The sequence below is a fragment of the Macaca fascicularis genome, chromosome 10, assembly GCF_037993035.2.
Source record: "Macaca fascicularis isolate 582-1 chromosome 10, T2T-MFA8v1.1".
NCBI classification, from domain to species: domain Eukaryota; kingdom Metazoa; phylum Chordata; class Mammalia; order Primates; family Cercopithecidae; genus Macaca; species Macaca fascicularis.
In genome coordinates this window covers 77,873,792-77,896,331 of record NC_088384.1, presented here as the reverse complement: position 1 = coordinate 77,896,331, position 22,540 = coordinate 77,873,792, and the positions used below count along the sequence as shown (strand labels likewise).

Genomic DNA, 22,540 nt, shown 5'->3' with positions numbered 1-22,540 from the left:
GTTCTCCCTCTGCACTAGTTTCCTAGCACTACTGTAACAACCACAAACTGGGTGGTTTAAAACAACAGAGATTTATGGAGGCTAGAAGCGTGAGACTAAGGGGTGGGCAGGACTATGCCCCCTCTGAAGGCTCTTGGGAAGAATGCTTCCTAGTCTCTTTCTGGCTCCAGACAGTCCTTGGCATTCCTTGGCTCGAAGCTGCACCACTCCAGCCTCTGCCTGTGTTGTCACATGGCCTTCTTCCCTGTGACTCCATGTTCTCTCCCTCCTTATAGCAATACTAGTGATTGGATTTAGGGCCCACCCTCATCTAGTATGATCTCATTTCAGTCCCCTTCCAAAACCTAAGCAAAGACCCTATTTATACATAACAATCATGTTCTGAAGTTCTAGGTAGATGGAAGTTTTGGTGGACACTATTCAATCTACTCCACCCTCTTAAATCTGCTTTTAGTTTTTATTTTGTATTATTTTTGAGACAGAGTCTTGCTCTGTCACCCAGTCTGCAGTAGTGGCATGATCTCGGCTTACTGCAACCTCCACTTCCCAGGTTCAAGCAATTCTACTGCCTCATCCTCCCGAGTAGCTGGGATTACAGGTGTGCACCACCACACGCAGCTAATTTGTGTGTGTGTGTGTGTGTGTGTGTGTGTGTGTGTGTTTAGTAAAGAGGGATTTCACCATGTTAACCAGGCTGGTCTCAAACTCCTGACCCCAAATGATCCACCCACCTCGGCCTCCCAAAGTACTGGGATTACAGGTGTGAACCACCGTGCCCGGTCTCTGCTTTATGTTCTTAGTACTCCTTCCATTCACCATTCTTCAATAACTATTTTAAAGCTTATTAAGAGTAAATTTTGTTAAGAATGCCTATCAGGCATATAAGTTATATAAACTGCTATATTATTTAACTGAACCATGAACTTTCTGATAAAATGACAAAGAAATCATTTTTTGTACTAAGATATTCCTAAATCCATCTTTTTATAGAAAAATTGAAAGCCCATCTGAGTGTCTACCAGTGGGGAATAGTTTGATATAGAAAATCAATGTGACATTACCCATTTACTAAAAATAGTTTTCAGAACTATGCAGATATAATATATGCATCAATGAAAAAGCAGGTTATATAACTCTAAATAAACTGTGGAAAAAAATGTATTCATGTGCAAAAATTACACAAAAGTATACAAAACTGCTTGGTTAGGATAGAAGGATCATTTCATTCTTTAATGTCTTTCTTTATTGATTCTGTAACTTGTTTTAAGTAATTAAAGTATTATCTGTTATTCCTATGGAAAAGACTACCAGTTATTCCTCAAAAATGCCATATACTCTCTTCAGGCCCCCAGGCTGATTACATGCCATTAAAAATTAGTGAGTGTTTCCTACCCACCCAGTCCTGTGTGTTATCACTGAAATGGGCCATTAGGATTGGATACTTGACAAAACATATCCGACGTGGGAGTGTACAGAGAAGCATAGACCAAGTATATCTCCTGCAAAGAAGGGCAGAAAAGTTTAATGGATACAAGTGAAACCTCACTCTGCCTCATAATGGTGTGGACAAGTGGCAGGAAGAGGCGTTTGGGAGTCAGGCACAAAGAGTTGCGCTAAAAGTCTAGGTTGGTCAAATTGTGTCCTCATGTGCTGAAGGACCTTAGTCATGCCCGCTTCGTGGCATCCTGATGACGGTGAGAAAGCCATGTGGTTCTCCTAACGCAGCATCACCTCGTGGGTGACCAGTGACCACAGGGCAGAGGGATGCTGAGCAGAAAGGACATGAATTGGCATCAAAGGAGTCTTCCGAACATTGCATTTCCTCTCTAAGCAATGAAGGTAAACCCTGTGTCTCCTCCAGACACTACTGACTGAAGAGAGATATCAGCACCATCAGCACCACTAAAAGTAATGTTGGGAGCCAAAGTGTTGCCATGAGATTCACCGAATGGTTGTGGAGAGAGATAGCAGCAGTATGATGCAGAGATCGAGCTGCCACCTCCTGAACCTACTTAAGGATCTTAGCATCACCACAAGTGGGACAACCAGCCTTTATATCCCTCAATGCGATGCATATAAAGTCACAGCACCTCATAGAAGTACCCTTTTCTTGACAACGAAAGATGTCAAGAGGGATTGCTGTAGATTAAAATTGACTTAAGAACCATAATTATCAGAGACATAGTATGAAATTTGGTACCTTGATTCAAACAATGTAACTATAAATAGGGGAAATATTAAGATGGACTGTGTATTATATCATAGTAAAGAATTATGCCAATTTTGTTGGATACAGCATTGGGATGGTTGGCTCCAAATTAAATTTAGAGCTGCAGAGACAAGTTATTAGGAATTAAATGTTCTGATATATGTAATTCACCTTAATATATTTCAACAGAGAAGAAAGAGAAAAAAATGAAAGGAATATAAAGGAAATGTGGCAAACAAATGTTTATAATTGTTGGGTTGTCATCATAAATATATGAGTGGTTATTGTACTTTTCTCTCCACTTTTGTGTATACTTGAAATGTTTTATAACAAAGAGTTTAAAATAGATAAATAAATTCCTAGAATAGTAACTTGCCAAAAATTGTTGTCTGTGATTTTTTTTTTTCCTGAGCAAGATTTAAGAGCTAATTTTTCCACGGCTGTTGTTGAGAGGCAAAGAGTTCTTTGGGATCATGGGTGATAAAAACAGACCTTCTCACATGCCACTGCTGGGAGAATCAACTGATGCAATTTTGGTGGAGTGCAATTTGGCAATAACTACCATAGGACAAATACCCTTACCCATCATTCTAACTTCTAAGAATCTATTCTATAAATATATGTGGAGGTATGCTATGAAATGTTCAAAGGCATTCCCTATAATGAATGTTCAAAGACATTCACTACAATGATACTTTAATAGCAAAGAACTGAAAGGACAAGCTGTCTACCAATAGGCAACTGGAAATTGTTATAAGAAATTATCTTAATATTATAATTAATTATAAGAAATTATCACCATTCAGAGAATGGAAAGTTTAAGCAGCCCTTATAAATAATGTATTAGAGCTATATTGCCAATATGAGATTGTTTCCCAAGATATCTGACATTAAAAAATGGTGCAGAAAACTATGAACCCATTTGGAGTTTTTAAAAATGTCTGAATGGATATAAGAAATGGATAATAATAGTTACCTTCTGGGCATAGGATTAGCAGGAAAGAAAGTTTTCACTTTTCATTTTATATATTTGAATGTTTACCACGTGCCGATGTTATTTTATTTATTTATTTATTTATTTATTTTTCTGAGATGGAGTCTCACTCTGTCACCCAGCCTGGAATGCAATGGCACGATCTCTGCTCACTGCAACCTCCGCCTCCTGGGTTCAAGTGATTCTCCTGCCTCAGCTTCCCAAGTAGCTGAAATTACAGGCATGTACCACCAAGCCCGGCTAATTTTTGTATTTTTAGTAGAGACAGGGTTTCACCATGTTGCCCAGGCTGGTCTTGAACTCCTGACCTCAGGTGATCCAACCGTCTCACCCTCCCAAAGTACTGGGATTACAGGCGTGAGCCACTGCCTCTGGCCAACCATGTGCAAATGTTATTTTCTGTTATAAAAAGGAAAAGAAAAAAAATTGAAACCGAGAGAATTATGTGCCCTAAGTACTGAGAATGTTATCTTAAGAGTTATCCTAAGATTGTAATTAGGAAGATGATTCTGTTAGGGAAAATTTTATAAACTTACACAGTATTTAAAATGCATAAATTATGGAGGGTTTCAAGTTAACAAGAATAATTTTGTCTTCTATAGTAAGAGTAAATTGTACACAATTATATGCAACTCTGAAAGTACTTTGAAATCTTCAAATGACATTAATATAAAATATGAAATTCTACTGTCTTTTAAGTTCAGGTTATACCTGAGAAAACACTAGAGAAAGATTTCATTTTGTCTACCATGGAACCAAAATTGACTTTGAATATGTATTATCCTTCTGTATCAAAAAATAAGACCTACCTGCCTCAGGTACTTTTTATGTTCATCATCTCATTGAATTATCATGATTATTCTGCAGGGCAGGTGGTATCCACCCTAATTTCCAGATAAAGAAACTGAGGCTGGGGACATTAATCAACTTGCTGAAAATCACACACAAGTGAAAAAACAGTCAAGAACCCACACACTTCACTCGGTTTGTCCTAACACTCTTGCCTCTTTCATATAGGGAAAAACTAAAGGGAAAAAAGAGACAATAAAAACATCATCTGGTCTTTGGCCCTTGCTTTTACTCCTTTCTTGTTTTCTGCAACTAGCTGTGCCTTCCTCAGTGTGTCTTATGTCCTAGGAAAAGATTGTTAACAGAAAGCACAACAGGTATCCAGGATTGTAGTTTATTAAACAGAGTTTTCTTGAATATTTTCAGTAAAACAGAGAATTAACAGCTCATTGGGTTTTTTTCTTTTTCCCTAGATATTGTGGATGCTTTATCAGATCCAAAGAAATTTCTCTCAATTACAGAAAAGAGAGCAGACCAAATGAGAGCTATGGGCATTGAAACTGTAAGTAGAAATGGTTGATTAAAGATGGCCAAGTTGTGGGAGTTTGATTATCAAACAGTGTTTACAAAAGCAAGATAAAGTAATGAATTAGCAAATTTAAGGAGTAATGAATTAGCAATTTTAAAACTGAGCTCATCAATTCAACAATAGTTGACTTTCTACAAAAGTGTGGCATGTTTAATAAAATGTGACTACCATCAGAAAAATCCACTTCATCATCAGTGGCTTAACTCACATCTGGGGACCCCTTCCCCATGAGAAAGAAAATGAAAAACATTTTGTTATGCTTTTAGGAAAGTTTAAAATGTAGGTGGAGCATTTCTAATCAGAAAATCCAACATCTGAAATGTTCTAAAATTCAAAACTTTTTGAGTGCTGTCATGAGATAGTCATACCTTTGTTTTTTGAAGGTTCACTGTGCATAAACTTTCTTTCATGAACAAAATTACTAAAAATATTGTATAAAATTACCTTCAGGCTGTGTATAAGATGTATATAAAACATTAATGAATTTTCTGTTTAGACTTGGGTCCCTTCCCCAAGATACCTCATTATATATATGCAAATGTTCCAAAATCTGATATCCAAAACATTTCTGATCTCAAGCATTTTAGATAAGGAATATTCAAACTGTACTGTACAGGACATTTCTGTGATACATTAAAATACCAGTTATCCCAGTTTAGTGAATTAATGATAATTGCTTTCTATTTTTAGTTATTTATTTTTTAACAGATAGGATCTCACTGTGTTGCCCAGGTTAGAGTGCAGTAGTGTGATCATAGCTCACTATGAACTTAAACTCCTGGGTTCAAGCCATCCCTCTACCTCAGCCTCCTGAGTAGTTGGGACTACAGATGCGTGCCACTGTGCCTGGCTAATTTTTTTTACTTTTTTTTATCAAAACAGGGTCTCACTCTGTAGCCTAGGTTGGTGTCAAAGTCTTGGCCTCAAGCAGTCCTCCCACCTTGACCTGCCAAAGCATTGAAATTACTGGCGTGAGCTACCATGCCAAGTCAAAATGGCATTTATTACTGATTTTTCACTGTTTGCCAGCCTTGCATCCCAACCTTCTCCCGTTCCAGTGCACATGTGGGTTGTTTCTTTGTTTTTAAATGTTCTCTTTACCAAACTCCTCAGTTTGGAATGGATGTAGCATCTCTCCAATAGCTAGAAAAAGAGAAAATATTCTCTGCTTGTTAATAAGTTGGATCTTCTTTCCTTGGCTGGATCCTTTGCCTTTAAGAGAGTAGAAGTCTAGGAAGGGTATAGTAGAAGTTTACGGGATTCAGTAAAATAAAGAATGTACAAGATATTTGACCTTGAGTGACATTCGTTTGGGTCAATGGAAATGTTTCTGTTCTAGAGTGACATAGCTGATGTGCCCAGTGACACTTCCAAAAATGACAAGAAAGGAAAGGCCAATACCACCAAAGCAAACGTGACCCCTCAGAGTAGCTCTGAGCTCAGACCAACCACCACAGCTGCCCTGGCCTCTGGTGTGGAAGCCAAAAAAGGTGAGAGAGAGCCATTGGGCTCCTTTTCTTCTGCACCCACCTTAATTACACAGGGTACAATATCTATTACTTTAGGAAATATATAAATTCGAAGTTCTTTGTGGGAAAGAACCTTTTACACAGTGATGTTAACTAATTCATCCCCACTCTCTTCCAGACCCTCCCATAGGTACTTATCTGGACAGGCAGTGGGCTCATAAACCAACAGAGTTATCACTATTGGACATTTCTAAATTCTCATACTGATAATTTCCCCCCATAAGTAGATGTTTAGCACCCATGATTATTTGTTTGTAAAATTATCAAATGAGCATTTGAAGGCCAATTCCATGTGTTTACCTGTGGATGAAAAGAAAGATCGTTAAGAGGTGTCATCAGCCAGTGGGTAGGGAAACAACTGTGCTGGTTATTTTAATTGGTTTCCATTCTAATTGGTCAGACATCCCTTGATTGGGTGGTGCCCATTCCATATTGGAGGGAAAGGGGGCAGGGAGATTGCTGATAGGGAGTGGCAAGGAGTTCATCTTTCCCGTTCTGGAAAGAATTCTGGGGTCACCCTGAGAAGGTCTTGGGAAATGAGTCAAAGGAGTGTTTTAAGAAAATTATAGTCTTGGCAGAAGAATTCATTGAAAGTGGGCATGCTAAGGGCCAGGTAAGAATTATGACACTCCTGCTTCTGTTATAACACACCTATCACATTGTGTTGATAGAGTATTAACAACCAGAGAATGAGGTTATTGCAGGTGAGACCACACCTCATTATCAGTGTGTCCCTGGAACCATGCCTAGTTAAGATATAGTAATCTATTTTCTTGGGAAGTAAAGGGCTGTTTAATGAATGATAGGGACAAGGAAGTCTGGATTAAGTTGGAAATTATCAAAAGGAAGGAAGAATAGAAGTAAGTTGGCAGCTTGGATATGGGCCTTAGGGAGAAAGGGGCTTTGTGGTAACTCAGACTTCACGGACAAATCCCAGAGATAGATGGTACCATTGAGAGAAGTAGAGGAGTTAGGAGGAGGAGCTGCTTTTGGTAAAGAAGATGATTTTGGTTCAGTATATCACTGAGGTCAAGCTGTTGCTGATACATTTGGGCAGAAATATGCAATTAACAAATCTATGCCAGGTAGAGAAGAAGAAGGAGAGATAGAGAAACAGAATAAGTGTACTTAGAAGGCAGAATGAATGGGAAAAAAGAAAAAAGAGAGGTCTATGTTCTAAGAAGAATTAGTTTTGAAAAGATGCTGTAGATAAGTCCAGAGAAGTGAAGACTACAAAATTATTGTTGAACCAGCAATGATTGGATGATGACGGCATAAACACAGTTAGAAAAATGTGAGACATAATTTAAGACATAAGGTGGTTGTTCTGGAGGACAGTAGCATGTTGGTAGGAACTAATAAGGGAAAACAAGGAAAATGCAAAAGAGAGTACATGGTAAAAAAAGACCATAAGGAAGATCTGAATCAACAAAAAGGGTGAAATTCAGCTGGATAAGGAAGGAAGAGATATGTTCTGTCTGAACCAAGAAGAATGATGAGTGAATAGAAGCTTCAGGATAGACAGGAAGAATTCTGACAGATGGTGTATCAGTCAGCTTACGCTGCATAACAAATGACCTCAAATTTTAGTAGCTTAAGACAACCACCATTTATTGAGATCATGTTTCACTGGGTTGGTTGATCTAAACTGGCTTGGCTAATCTCTGTGTTTTGTTATGCACCTGTGATCAGCTGATAGGTTGACTGGAAGGTAGATGTGGGATGACCTTATGCACACCTCTGTCATTTGGCAAGTTGTTTCACATCATCCTGAAGCCTGAGCAGGCTTATTCGTATGGTATTCCCTGAGTTTAAAGAGCAGCCCTTTTCCAGCCTCTGCTGGTATATCATTGGCCATAGCAGGTCACAAAGTGAACCAATATTCAAGGGGTAAAGAAGTAGACTCTACCTCTTGATTAGAGGGGAAATAAATAGTGGTCATTTTTGTAGTATAACATAGATAGATTCTATCTGATCTAAGAAGTTGGTTAGGTGACTGCTCTCTGCTGAGAAAGGTAGAGGTGGAACTGAAAAACAACAGTATAGAAAAGCTTTGGAGTTGCCACTGTCTGGAATAGAACGATCCACAAGAAATAAGGAGGAGGTCTGCCACATAGCACACAGGACCCTGGTGAGGGTTGGTGGTGTGTATTAAGTTGATGTAGCTTGATCTCATTACTTCTTCAGCAGTGCCCAGAAACTCAGCAACAACTATGGACAAAGTACAGCTTAGGAAATTGCAAGCCTGAAATTATCATAATGTGTATGGTCTGGGACCAAAAGATTGAAGAGCATTAAGTTATGACATTGTAACAGTGGGCTATTGTGTGTAACAAGCAACTGCAAAAGTCAGAATTTAAATAAAGTAAGCATGTATTATAGCTCATGAGGTTGTCTGGGTGGCTTTTCTGGTAACGGGTGGATTGGTATCAGTGACTCAGCTAATCTTAGCTATGCTTATTCAAATGTTTGGGGTTCAGGTAAGGTGTCATTGGCTGGGACAAGTGGGCTGTCTTCCTTGTGAACTCTCATCTTTCATCAGCTTAGCCTGGGCTTGTTCACATGGCAGTTGTAATGTTCTAAAATGGAGGTGAAAGTACAGATGCTCCTCGACTTATGACAGAGTTACATCCTCATAAGCTGAACATATCGTTAAGTCAAAAATGTGTTTAATACCTAAGCTACTGAACATCATAACTTAGCTTAGTCTAGCCTATTTAAAATGTGCTCAGAACACCTACATTAGTCTACAGTTGGGCAAAATCATCTAACACAAAGCCTATTTTATAATAAAGTTAAATATTTCATGTAACTTATTAAGTGCAGTACACTGTAGAGTATACAGCTGACTGAGAGCTGAGGCTTGCTGCAGCCCCAGTGCATATCTCTAGCTTAGGAAAAGATCAAAATTCACAGTTCAACATATACTTTCTACTGAATGCATATCACTTTTGCATCATTGCAAAGTTGAACCACTGTAAGTTGGGGACCATCTGTATGTCAGGTTCCTTGATGAGTCCTAGACTTAGAACTGGCATGACATCCTTTCCACTACATTCCATCATCCCAAGCAAGTCACATGGCCCAGCCCAGATTCAAGAGTTGGGGAAACAGATTCCACATCTTGATGGGAGGAGTTCCAAAGTCACATGTAAAGTAGGTGTGGAAACAGGGAGGGGTGGAATTTTTTGGCCATTTTTGCACTCAGTCTGCCACCCTGATCATAATTTATAGGTTAATGTTCCGGCGGGTAGATACTAGAGGAGAGAGACTTTGCTAGGAAAGGAAAAGGTTAAAGGGAACCAGAAACAAGATGAAAGTAAAAAGCTTGCTTGGTAGGTGTAAGGGAGTGAGTGAAGTTGGCAGGATAGAGATTGCAGTCAGAAAGAGGTACCTCTAAGTACATGTCTTGGAGGAGGGGCAGTTTCAAGCAGTGTTAACATCCCATTTACAACTGTCAGTGGGAGGTGAGGTAAAGTGGAGATGAAGATTTCTAGAATGGAAGGCATCATGGAAATAGAAAGGAAAGTCACCCAGCATATTCTTCTCATGCATATTGAATCACTGTGTTGGATGTCTGGGAGTGCCTGCATAGGAAAACCACAAGTCAGATACTGAAGTTCATGGGGCAGGGCAGTGTGTGACCTAGAAGGACACACGTGGAGGTAGCTAGGCTCAGCAGAGCCTGGTGTAAGTGAGAGGTCTGTTCTTTTGTATGATAGCTTTTAGGAGAATGGCATGGAAGTACAAGAGAGAAGTTTGTAGGTGTTTTTACCACACCTCTCCATGGATTGGGGTGGGGTGGGGTGTGGAGTAAAGCCTTTGGGGGAAGAGATGTCATTTGAGAAAGCAAGCTTCCATTTCTTTCCAGAAAACTGTCTTAATTTGAGTCACCCCAAAGCAGACTGTGAGAGAAGGCTTCCAGTGCAAGTAGTTTATTCTGGCATGCAGTGGATGCGGATAGAGGTGTGAAGAAGTGACACCAGGGAGGGAAGGCAGTCAGTAATTAGAATGTTTTAAAGCCAGTTGCCAGGAGGCACCTGGAACTTAATGTCCTGGAGAAACTCTGGGGGCTGGTATTGGACGTACTTCTCAGAGGTCTCCTCTTAGAGGGAAGAGGGAGCTGGGGAATGTATACCCTGACTCCAGTCAGCCTTTTCTTGAGGGTTCCCGTGGAAGGGATAAATTCTTGACATTCAGACGCTGGCAATTGGAAGTGAACTAGAAGAGCTGATGTAGAGAGGGTGTGTGGCTGGAGCAGACAGCATTTGCTACAGACATCTATAAAGGTGGGGAGGTATGAAATTCCAAACTGTTTTTCTTAGACATTCAGCCAAACGGCAACGACTGCACCAACACGACTTTATTTTTGCTTCTGATTTTAAGAACAAAGGATTAAGAAAGCCCAGCTCCTAATTTCCAGATTAGCGATTAAGAGAAAACAAGTTATTGTTAAGGAACTATGCTGATATGAACAAAAATTTTATGTGGTGAAACTTCAATTAGCCAAAACCTTTGGAGCCCCAAATATGCTGCCTAACCTACTTTCATACCAGGGAAGCCTGTAGACCTGCACGGTCCTATATGGTAGCCACTAACCACATGGGGCTACCACTAACCACATGGGGCTATTTGAATTTCTTTAACAATTGACTTAAAAGTTAGACCTTGAGTTCCTCGTTCACACTAGCCACATTTCAGGTGCTCAAGAGCCACAGGGGGCTAGAGGCTGTCAGTTGGGCAGACCCACGCATGGAACATTCCCATTATCATGCAAAGCTCTATGAGGAAGCCTGTTCTTGGCACGCAGATGAAACTGTCCTCTTCTGTAGAGTGTGTGTTTTTTTCTAACTAAATCACTTATGGGAACCAAAATTTTTACAAATTGTGTCTTTCCCCCAAAACACAAAACCAGGTAATTGAGGGAAGTTTATGTTTTTGTAGGTTTCTTTTAACCAAGACTTAGCTGAAACAAGAACAAAAAATAAAATAAAAATTGAGAGAGAGAGAGTAAGTTTCATCAGACTGGGTCAAACTCGTAGAATCTGCTAGATCTCTAGAGAACCTTGCATACTCCCCAAATCCTGTATGTTCATTTTTACAGACGAGCGAGCTGAGGCCTAAAGACAGGGAGCTCTTTGTGTGCCAGGAGTCACTCTCTTGCCTTACTCTGCCTCAGTCACTGGGGAGACAGCTTGTGAAAGCCGACTTAGGAGATCAGTAGAGAGCCCCCATGGACCCTTCACACCCTGATCATAAAATGTTACAGATCACAAGGCTGATTTCCCTCAGCCAAAACTTTCCTTCTGCGGCCTGACCACCCTGTCATTGAATGTGCACATCTCAAAATGAATAAAAGGGAAAAACAAGAGCCTGGGACTTGATGCCTATCTCTCTTAAATATATCATACCTAGCCTTTGGGATTCTAATGGAAATCAATTATAGCACAGAGTGCACATTCATTTTGTTTGCCTAAGATGAAAATCTGCAGTCAAACAAACTGTTTGAGGATCTGGCTACAAATGTTGTTGCTATGACAACACCTAGGTTAGCATCACTCAGATGGTAGGATGACTTAGTGTATTACCCTAGCTCCTCCTGATAGCCTCCTGTTATACACTGGCTTGATTTTATTAGTTCCTGTATGTTTAAGGCATTGCTATGCTCAATAGCACATTGCTTAAATGCTAAGATTGAATTTGGTAAAAGGGAGAAGCCAGAAAAAAATGTTTTATTCTGTCATGATGACTGAATTGAGAATAGAGTTGGGAATTAGTTGACTGGTATGATATGCCTTGAAATACAAAGGTAAGAGTAAGGATAATAGATGCTTTGGTGCCTAATCAGCTTCCCTTTATGGGTTCACTATCCCATCTCCCAGCTCCTGTGAATTTTGGCTGATTGGACATTTCACTGCCCTTCTCCAGAGAATTGCCCTGGGACCATGAGAGTTCCCTTGCCTGAAAGGTTTTGTGAAACCTCTATAGCTCTCAGCTGATTGATCCAGGGTTACAAAAGCCCAGCCTCTTTTCGCCAAGGTGGAACGACTCTTGGGTGCCATTTGTACTGAAGAGCTCCCTGTAGGATCAGACTGAGGTTGTATTTCAACTAGAAACACACCCTACCTTCTTCCTCTGCCCCGCTCCACTTCCTTCATTCCCTTAGGGGTTTCTCCTGAGATTCTGCCCTCAATCAATCACATGCACATGAATCCCCTTCTTAGGCTCTGCTTGTAGGAAACCTGACCTAAGTTAAGACATGCAACATTTCAATTGTCCAGTTAATTGCTTTGTAATAGGAACTTAAGATGTTTATATTCATCACGTGTAAAGCTGCTTCAAAGTCTTCCGATGAGATTTCAATATGTCAATTCTATATTATCAGTTATTCTCTCTAGTTTTTAGTATACATAGTGACTTAATTTTTTTGTTGTTGTTTAGGTATTGAACTTATCCCTCAAGTAAGGATAGAAGATTTAAAGCAGATGAAGGTAAAATTGCTTGACTATTCTGCAAGCACTCTTGTATTACACATATTGGTGACACCGATATATTTTTGTTTCTCACCAAGTGTAATCATTGTGATTACAAAAAAAAAAAAAAAAAAAAAAAAAAAAAACTATTTTTGATTCTATTTTTCTCCCAAAGGCTTACTTGAAGCATTTAAAGAAACAGCAGAAAGAGCTAAATTCTTTAAAGAAGAAACATGCAAAGGTACAGTGTTTTAAAGCTGCTATTTTGTGTTATGTATGGATGAATCATTTGTAGCCAAAAACACTACTTTGAAGCTGATACCAGACCATTTAACGGCAATAACTCATTCTAACTGGTCAACAATGAAATTAAAAAATAGAATCTGTTTGGGAGTGCTTGTCACTGGTTTGTAGTCTGCATTTCTAACAATTCTTTCAAATGCATAGCAAAGCTTCTTCCATTTAAAAATTATTTCACTAGGCCAGGCGCAGTGGCTCATGCCTGTAATCCCAGCACTTTGGGAGGCCAATGCGAGTGGATCACGAAGTCAGGAGTTCGAGACCACCCTGACCAACATGGTAAAATCCTGTCTCTACTAAAAATACAAAAATTAGCTGGGCGTGGTGGCATGCCCCTGTAATCCCAGCTACTCAGGAGGCTGAGGCAGGATAATTGCTTTAACCCGGAAGGCAGACGTTGCAGTGAGCTGAGATCGTGCCATTGCACTCTAGCGTAGGTGACAGAGTGAGACTCCATCTAAAAAAAAGAAAAAAAAATTAGTTCACGAATAACATGACTATATAAAATATTGAAAAGCAGCTCACAATTCTAGCCACTAGTTACCTAAATTGCCAGGTCACTGTCACATAGTTTGCTATACACAGTGGTGCATGGAGGGAGATGCTAGCAATCTCTCAACCTCCCACTCATAGCACCTAGAGAGAGAACACTTGTCACTTTTTCTCCCTTATGTAAACCTTGCCCAGTTGCCAGCCTACTTCTGAAATAGATTTATTCTTGCTTTTTACCCATAAGAAGTGGTCTTTTTTGACAATGATTATGAAAAATTATAAGAGCTAGTTGCAAGTTATAAGACAACAGCAGGAGGTGGCCCCAGGAATTATCCTGTGGGTTGAAAAACTTCACGCCACTCAAACATCATCACTTCCAGACTCCCTCACAGGTAAAGAAGGAAAAGGTAGTACCTCTTTCCTTCCTAAAGACATATAATAACCAGCTGCTGCTGGTAGAATAATGTCTGTCCTCTTCTATTCAAAGCAAGAGAAACTTAATTTATAATTTATTAATTTGAAAGAACTTCTGAGTTCTTTTAAACTAATCTTGCAGTCCTACTTCTTTATTCTCTGATCCAAGCCTCAAACCAAGGCATGTCTTTCAGAACTTGGGTTGAGTAATGTACCTTTTAATCATTCCACATATTGAGATGCCGAGAACATTGTCTGGAAACCTGTCATTTCTTTAAGAGTTTGTGCTCCTTTGAGAAGTTGGGCCTACTCTTATCCTAGTAATGTTCCCTGTATTATTGAACTGCTGGCTCAATGGATTTGCTGATACAGTCACTTCACTTCAAAGACTGTTTGTTTCTAAGTTTCATAAATAATTCCATTCAGTGAAATTCCTTACATTGCTCAATGGGGTTATTGGAGACAGAACAATTTAAAGTAGGGACTTCTTCAGTGTTGTTGGTTATTGACAACAGGCTGAACTATGGAAAGTCAACAGAAAAAGAGTAAGAATGAGAAATAAGAAAGAAAGCACCTTAAATGACTTCAATTATTAGGAATAGAGTGGGTGCCCGTATGCTGCAGCACTATCTAACAGATTTTTCTTGCATTTAAATTGGATCGCTTTTATTGAGCAGACACCTCAGTGGCCTTTGGGCTAGTTGGAAACAGAGATTTTGGCTTCATTTAATATTTTCTTGAGGCATGGCCAGAAAATATGCTGTGATGGGTGGTAATAATAGCAACTAGAATTCCTGCATGCTCAGTAATTTTCAGATGCTGTACTCAGCACTTTACATGCATTGTCTCATTTAACACTCTCTACCCTATAAGGTAAATTCTATGTGAGTCTCTATTTACATGTGAGGGAATTAGGAATTAGTGAAGTTATCTGATGTCCCAGAGTTAGGAAGCAGCAGAGCTGATATTTGAACCAAAATCAAGAGTCCAGAATCCATACTCTTGCACCATTCTCCTGTGTAGGATATGGGATGCTTCACTAAGTGGACAAGTTCCCTCACTGGGTCAAATGCAGTGATATCACCTGGGACATTATGGAAAATCACTATCAACTTTGGACAGAGTTGATACATTGCTGATTATCAGGACTGTGACTAAGAAAGGATGCTCCTCAGTTTTTAGAACTTAACCTACAACCTACATCGGAGTTGTCTATTTACTCCCTGGAGCCATCAGGCCCTGCCTAAGCTAACTTCTAAGATGAAGAATATAATGAATATTTACTTGCCTAATATATACTGATGCCAGCTCTGTTAACATGTCTTTAGGCCAGACATGGTGGCTCATGCCTGTAATCCCAGCACTTTGGGAGGCCAAGGCAAGCAGATCTCACCCAAGGTCAGGAGTTCGAGACCAGCCTGGCCAACATGGCAAAACCCTGTCTCTACTAAAAATACAAAAATTAGCCAGGCGTGGTGGCGGGTGCCTGTAATCCCAGTTACTTGGGAGGCTGAGGCAGGAGAATCACTTGAACCCGGGAGGCGGAGGTTGCAGTGAGCCGAGATTGCACCACTGCACTCCAGCCTGGGTGACAAGAGCAAGACTCTGTCTCAAAAACAAAACAAAGCAAAACAAAACAAAACAAAAAAGCAAACAAAAGAAAAACATGTCTTTAAAACTGAAAACTGAAAAGCTGGTTAAAGAGAGGGGCACAATGTGGTGAATCTATTACCATTGGACATACTTCATGCTTGATCTCCATATGACGTGTTTATCCTAACACTGATTTTTCTGTCAGTCAGCACTTTTAAAGTGGCAATACTAGCTTATACATATTGATACTTGCTTAAGCACATATTCTTAGGTATTCTCATAACAGTTATATAAAGGAGTACTATAATTATATGAGTATATGAGTTTTGTATCGGTTAGCTTTTGCAGGGTAACAAACCACCCTAAACTGTAGTGACTTAAAACAAGTGACTTAAAACAATTTGGCTCACAATTTTGTGCATCAGCAGTTGGAGCTGGGTTTAGCTGGATGGTTCTTCTGGTCTCAGCTGGATTCACTCATGAACCTGCTGTTACTACCAGTTTGGTTGGCAGATGGGGGACTGGCTGATTTAGGACAGCCTCTACTAAACCACTTCCTCTCTGCTTTATGTGGTCTCCTGTCTTCCAGCAGGCTAGTCCAGGCTTGTTCACATGACTGGGGTCCCGAGAGACCAAGCAGATCACGCATGGTTTCTTGTGGCCCCAGCTCAGAACTGACACACCATCACTTCCACCTCATTTTTTGGCCAAAGTAGGTCCTAAGTCTGGCCTTATGAGGACTCTACCTTTTGACAGGTCTCAAAGTTACATCAGAAGTGGGATTGGATACAGAAAGGGAAATAACTGTGGCCATTTTTATAGTCTGCCAGCCATTCAACAGATTAGCTTATTAGTACTTAAAAAAACATAACTTCATTAAATCACCTAGTTTTTAAGTGGTAGAGTCAGGATTTGAACCAAATTCAGCCTGACTTGAGAACTCAGACTTGTAACCACTATACTCAGCTGCCTCTGATGTTTCTCACTCTAATTTTTCTTCTCTTCACACATCTTTTTCTTTATGGTCTCAGTAACAGGTTTTTAAGAGCAATCATGAACCTATCAGGGCACAGATGTCTTGGGTTCCTTCAGGACTGGTTTTTCAACATAAGGTCATTGGGCCAAGAGCTGGAGGCTTTACAAAAAATATGTATTCTAGTGCCTACCTGACACTTAGCTATCATCCCTAAGAAAAGAGTATAGGAAATACGATTTAAATAAACTCCTCTCCTCTGCATGCTAAATTTTGAGGACTGTTTTTTTAGGAATATTATATAGCACTTTTTACTTTCTCTTGACCCCTTAGTAGAAACCCCACTAATTGCCTGCAAAGACGCTTATCAAGCCTCCCTAAAGAAACAGAGGTTTTACCCTCTTGCCACATAATAGTGAGAATTAATTCCCCCATCTTTTCTGTGAAAGGACATCTTCAGCTCTTTTATAACAGTTTTCAGCCACCCAACATGGAGCTAAGGCTTACCACCCCAAAACCTTATGTCATAAAATGACCTGCTGAAGAAGAAATATGGCCTGGGCTGCACTCTCCCTACTACTGTGCCCCTGGCCCAAACAGCACTTGGTAGCTAAGAACAGGGACTAGTATTTAGTCTATATCCAGCGACTATAGGGAGATCTCAGCTCTTACATATTAGCCTAGATCAAGCTTGTCCAACCTGCAGCCCCCAGGCCACATGCAGCTTAGGGTGGCTTTGAATGCAGCCCAACACAAATTTGTAAACTTTCTTAAAACGTTGTAATATTTATGCATAGACCTTTTTTTTTTTTTTTTTTTTTTTTTTTTTTTTTTTTTTGGCTCATTGGCTATCGTTAGTGTCAGTGTTTTACGTGTGGCCCAAGACAATTCTATTTCCAGTGTGGCCCAGGGAAGCCAAAAGATTGGCCTAGATAAATAATTCTAATTTTTAGACTTAAAGGGAAGCAGAGAATCTATGAACTAAATTTCAGCAGTTTAAGAAATAAATGTATGGTCCCAAGGCCAGCTTATTTCCAAACTTGCAGGTTAGCTACCAGATAGAAAAGGAACAGTGGTGTGAATGTGAAGTTCTGCCATTTGCAATTAGGTGTGTGATTTGCTGTTAGGATATTGAGAAGAAAAGATGGGGGAAATGACCATTTGCACCCCAAATGGATATAACAATGCTCACTAAAATGCCTATTTTTGGAAAATGGCAATAGTCAACTGCCTTTGACCCTCTGAGTATACTGGCAATCAGACTTCTACTTGTCTCTTACTTTCTAGAACCACTTCAATTCGAAATGGAAACTAGGGTAATGGTTTTTCAAGTGTCTATTATATGAGACACAGAAAAAGGAGAATTAATTAATAATAATCCTCCCCCAGCACATGACTCATTGGGATCCAGAGCTGCAGTTACTTTCATTAAGAGACAGGCATGCTTTTCAATTGTCCAATGAGGTCAATTTCTTAGAGCCAAAAATGTAAAACCCAAAGTTGGATATATATCTCCATAACATGTTAGAAGTGGAATTACAATTCAAATGCCTATGGGGACCAAGCAGGAAGTAGCTGAGGGAAGTTGGCCAGGTGTTGACTCCACAAAAGCTGGGATTACTCATCTCTATCCACAGGACAAGTCAGACTGAGCTACCACCATTGGTGCCTGGAGAGTAGATGGGCCAGTCGTGTTCTCTTAGAGGAGAGTCAAAAAATCAGAAAGCTTATCTGAATTTCCTGATCTTTTATTATCAGCCTCTAATTCAACCTCTTTTTGAAACCGCGTAGGCAAAAACAAAAAAACAAACAAAAAAACCCCCAAAACTAAAAACTGCATCTGCAGGCTGAATACGGTCCTTAGGCCACCAGTTTGTAGCATCAACATTAAATGAGTCAAATGAAATGCCTGAGAAGCCTAACTAAACTCTGGCATTTTTAGTAAAACTACTGATGGAAAATTTTCTCTTTGCTATGCAAGCAATTTAGATGACAGCACCAACACTGTTGTTAAACTCATCAATTTTAATTCATGGTCAGACCTTAGAACCAGACCTATAACTTGGTTTTGCAGTGGAAAGGGGCAGAGACACAGCGGTTGCCCGCAGAGTCCACCTATTGGTAATCTCAGAGTTACATGTTGAGCAAACATGATTTACTCCAATTTTTCAGCACCCTCTGTGGTGCGATCATTCACGCTCATAGTCACATCAGTCACAAGAATGAATTGCAGTGGCAGTTTTTCCCAGAAGAAGCTGAATTTACTCTTAACTTGGATAAGAAACATACACGAATTCTTCTAAATGCTGTACGTGTTTTTTCCCCAAAATGTCCCAGTTAAGATTGACTTTAAGTCAACACATTTGATTTTGGTACTCTTGGCTTGAATGAATGACAAATGTATGTCTCTTCCATAGTTTTTCATGATTTAACTAAGGACCAAAAGAATAAAATCAATAATGGACTTTTTTTTTTTTCTAAGCTAAGATGGACTTAGAGATCATTTCATGCCTTCTTCATTTTATAGCACAAGAAGCTGAGACTTGACCGGAGTCACATGGAAATCAGTAATTAGGATCCCCATTTCTTTCTGAAAGGAGAAGTAGTGTCTGGGAATCAAGTTATCCTGGAACACTTCAGCAATCACTGCCTACCACACAGGAATGGAGTTTTGAGTAAAAAGAGAAACAGAGACAATTTTTCAGTACCAGCTTTCCTGTTACTGACATTAATTGTAATCACTTTCATTCAATATGCTTTCAGTTTTTCAAATTATTTCTGCATACGTTGGGTAACCTTGCACCTCATAAGCAACTCATGGATTAGGTTAGGCAAAGGTACCTAACTCAGTTTTCTTTTCTTTTCTTTTTTGTTTTTTTTGAGATGGAGTCTTGCTCTGTCACCCAGGCTGAAATGCAATGGCATGATCTCAGCTCACTGCAACCTCTGCCTCCCGAGTTCAAGTGTTTCTCGTCCCTCAGCCTCCAGAGTAGCTGGGATTATAGGTGTGTACCACCATGCCCAGCTAATTTTTGTATTTTTAGTAGAGATGGGTTTTCGCCACCTTGGCCAGGCTAGTCTTGAACTCCTGACCTCAGGTGATCTACCCGTCTCAGCCTCCCAAAGTGCTGGGATTGTAGGCATGGGCTACTGCGTCCAGCCCTAACTTAGTTTTCTAATAAAGACATTGAGGCCTGGGAAGATTTATATGTATTACACAAGGGCAGTTGGTTAATTATTGGCTGAGCTGAGACCACAGTCTAAGTCCTCTTGCTATTTTTCCCATGCTGACTTTTTACTCATGCAATAAATACTTACTGAGCATCTACTTTGTACCAAGCTTTGTGCCATGTACTGTTAAAGAGAAAAGACCTGCCCTGCCCTTGTAGGGCATATTACATAGAGTTGAATCTATCATAAACAACTTTGTGGTACAAACAGTCCCATTCCTCATATCTAATTGGATTAATAAGGTTCACCGACATATTTTCTTAGGATAAGATCTGTGTCAATTTATTTCCAAGCCTCAAAGTCTCCACTTGTCCTGTTCTGCACTAAAATATTTAAAGAAATAGTCTTCACCCTCCTTTCAATGATATTTACAAGATAATATAGGACTGTGGCACTTCTGATATATTTTGAGACTTGCAGAAAGCCCCTTATTTATTTAGTTGTTTTTTTGCCCAGGAAAAATTAACACATGTGTTAGTCAACCATAATGACTTCTAAATCTTAGAAAGAAGACTAGGAGGAGGGCATTTTAGTAGGTACCAAGGTATTACAAGAGTAGTTAAATACATTCAGGGATACATCAACATGTTCCTCTATTCCTGGAGCAGTAGATCAAGTGTGGAGGAAAGATTTATTGATTTCATTAGTCTGATTGATATCCCTATCTCAAGTCACACTCTGTATGTTATCATGGGTATTGAATAGTATAGATAGGTTTGTATGTCACTGTGTTTGGAATAAGCTGTAACACACATTTAAAATGTGATTTACATTAGATTTACTTTTAATCCTAACAACCCTATGAAGTAAGTGTCACTATCCCAATTATAAAGATGAGCATACTCTGGAAAGGTAAGTGACTCGCCCCAGGACTGAAGAACGCATGTCCTTAACCCAGTGCCACATTGCAGAAGCTCTGGCTGAAATGTGTTTATTGGACAAAGCTGCACACACATTGGTAATATGGCTAGATTTATGGGGCATTCCAATAACAAATTAAGCAAGACATTGTTACTGTAAGCCCAGATCACAGCAAGTCCACCTAGCCTTTGTCCCCACTGTTAGTTCCTATGTTGGGAATCTTCCTATCCAGCATCACCCTTCTCCACTCCTTCTTCTAAAGACAAGAATGCTGAGGCCTTGTGCATGAATGCATTTCTAAAGAATTTGTATATAAATGAATTGTATGTCACGTCCTGTGTTAATTCACTTAACAGCTGGGAAATTAAGGAAGTCTTGGTAAAGACTTAAAAATTCCTTCCCCATTTATATGTTATGAAACCTTTAAAAGAAGTTCATGAATTAGATTTGCATAAAGTCAAGCCTACCTTAGAAAGAAAATTAATTTGCTTTTAAATTAAGTCACTCATTTTTTTCAATAAGTGAAAGGAAATGTGACTGTGAGAGGGGTTATATAACCAGAACAACAGGTACACCCATTCCAGTCATGAATAGCATCCCATTTCTCTCGTTCTCAAGAGTAAGATTAGGCTATAACATCAAGTATCATTTAGAGTTGGAACTTTCTGATCATACTGATTTCCTCTGTGCTTGGGAGGCTGAGCAGCTAAAGAAATCTGATTTCATATAAGTCATTGGCTGTAGCCAAATGCCTTTTTCATTGTCCAGGAAGAAATAATGTTTATATTGAAATACCTACTTTCCAAAGCATTGCAGCCCCAATTTCAATGATTATGTGAAGCAGATGGGAAAATATTTTAAATTTCTGTAAAACAGAAGACCATAGTCCTGAACACTTCATCCTCATAAACTGCATCTAGATAAGTAAGCCAGTGAAAATATTAAGTGATGTAGATTCAAATTCAGCTTCTGGTGACAAATACAGTGATGACTCTCGTTATATAATGATGGCATCCAAGAGCTCCAAAATGTGCAGATGTTTAGAAACCATGTCACATGATGAATAGTTACATTTAGCATATACAAGAGAAGAAATATGGTGGCTGAACTTGCATGTTTGAGGACTAATGTGTGGAAGGGGCAGTAGGCTAATTACATGCCTCAAACAGCAGAACAGAGATGAATGGGTGGAAATACTACAGAGATGTGTATGTGTAGAAGAAAGGACTTCGAGATGATTGGCACTACCCACTGCTGAGCAGGGGTGCGTTTGAATTCGGCGTGTTCACTAGACTGAGGCTAGAGACTCCCATGTTGGGAATGCCCTTGGACAAAAAAACTGGTGTTGAATGGGAGATCTGGAATCTGCACTGTTCTCAGATTTGGTTACTCCTTGACTTTCTAAATGAAGACTCTAGGGAAGCTGGAAAGTTATGCCAGCCCTATGTGGTGTGAGCCATGCTAAGAGTCCAGTTCGTAACTGCAAATCCTTTTTGTTCAGGAGCACAGTACCATGCAGAAGTTACACTGCACGCAAGTTGACAAAATTGTGGCACAGTATGACAAAGAGAAGTCGACTCATGAGAAAATCCTAGAGAAGGCAATGAAGAAGAAGGGGTAATACTGTTTATTTCCTTCTGAAGACTTTCTCTATGTTTATATTTTGTCTTTTCCCACAGTTTTGCTGCTGTTTAGGTCAAGGAAGAACTTAGTGTTGACTTGATTTTCATCATTAAAAATTATCCATGGAAAGTAAGAAACTCATTCATTTTAAAGCTCTAACATCATAACAGGTTAATGAGTGGATGTAGCTTCTGGTTTGGGGAAGGTTCTCAGCAGAGATTCTGAAATCTTTTAATTCATCATAATTAGTTCTAATATGAGAAAGAAAGCTTAGCCTCAAATAATTGAAAAAAATACCTCTTTATTCTGAGAATTGATTGTCCTTTTTAATTTTGAACTAATTTTAAATTTACAGAAAAGTTGCCAAAATAGTACAGAGAGTTCCCTTATACCCTTAATTCATTTTCCCTAAATGTTAACATCTCACATAATCATAGTACAGTTATCAAACCAGGAAACTAACAGTGGTG

General features: G+C 39.4%; 1 protein-coding gene across 44 annotated transcripts in view; it reads left to right on the top strand.

Annotated features, from left to right (window-relative positions):
- Nucleotides 1–22,540, top strand: part of PLCB4 (phospholipase C beta 4) — a 409,930-nt gene that overhangs the window by 360,505 nt on the left and 26,885 nt on the right. For all 44 annotated transcript variants that reach the window (XM_074004800.1, XM_074004802.1, XM_074004805.1 and 41 more), the window contains 5 exons: nucleotides 4,466–4,554; nucleotides 5,921–6,071; nucleotides 12,552–12,601; nucleotides 12,759–12,824; nucleotides 21,949–22,064. In XM_074004800.1, the coding sequence (XP_073860901.1) occupies nucleotides 4,466–4,554; nucleotides 5,921–6,071; nucleotides 12,552–12,601; nucleotides 12,759–12,824; nucleotides 21,949–22,064 (472 nt within the window). The remainder of the gene's footprint in view (nucleotides 1–4,465; nucleotides 4,555–5,920; nucleotides 6,072–12,551; nucleotides 12,602–12,758; nucleotides 12,825–21,948; nucleotides 22,065–22,540) is intronic.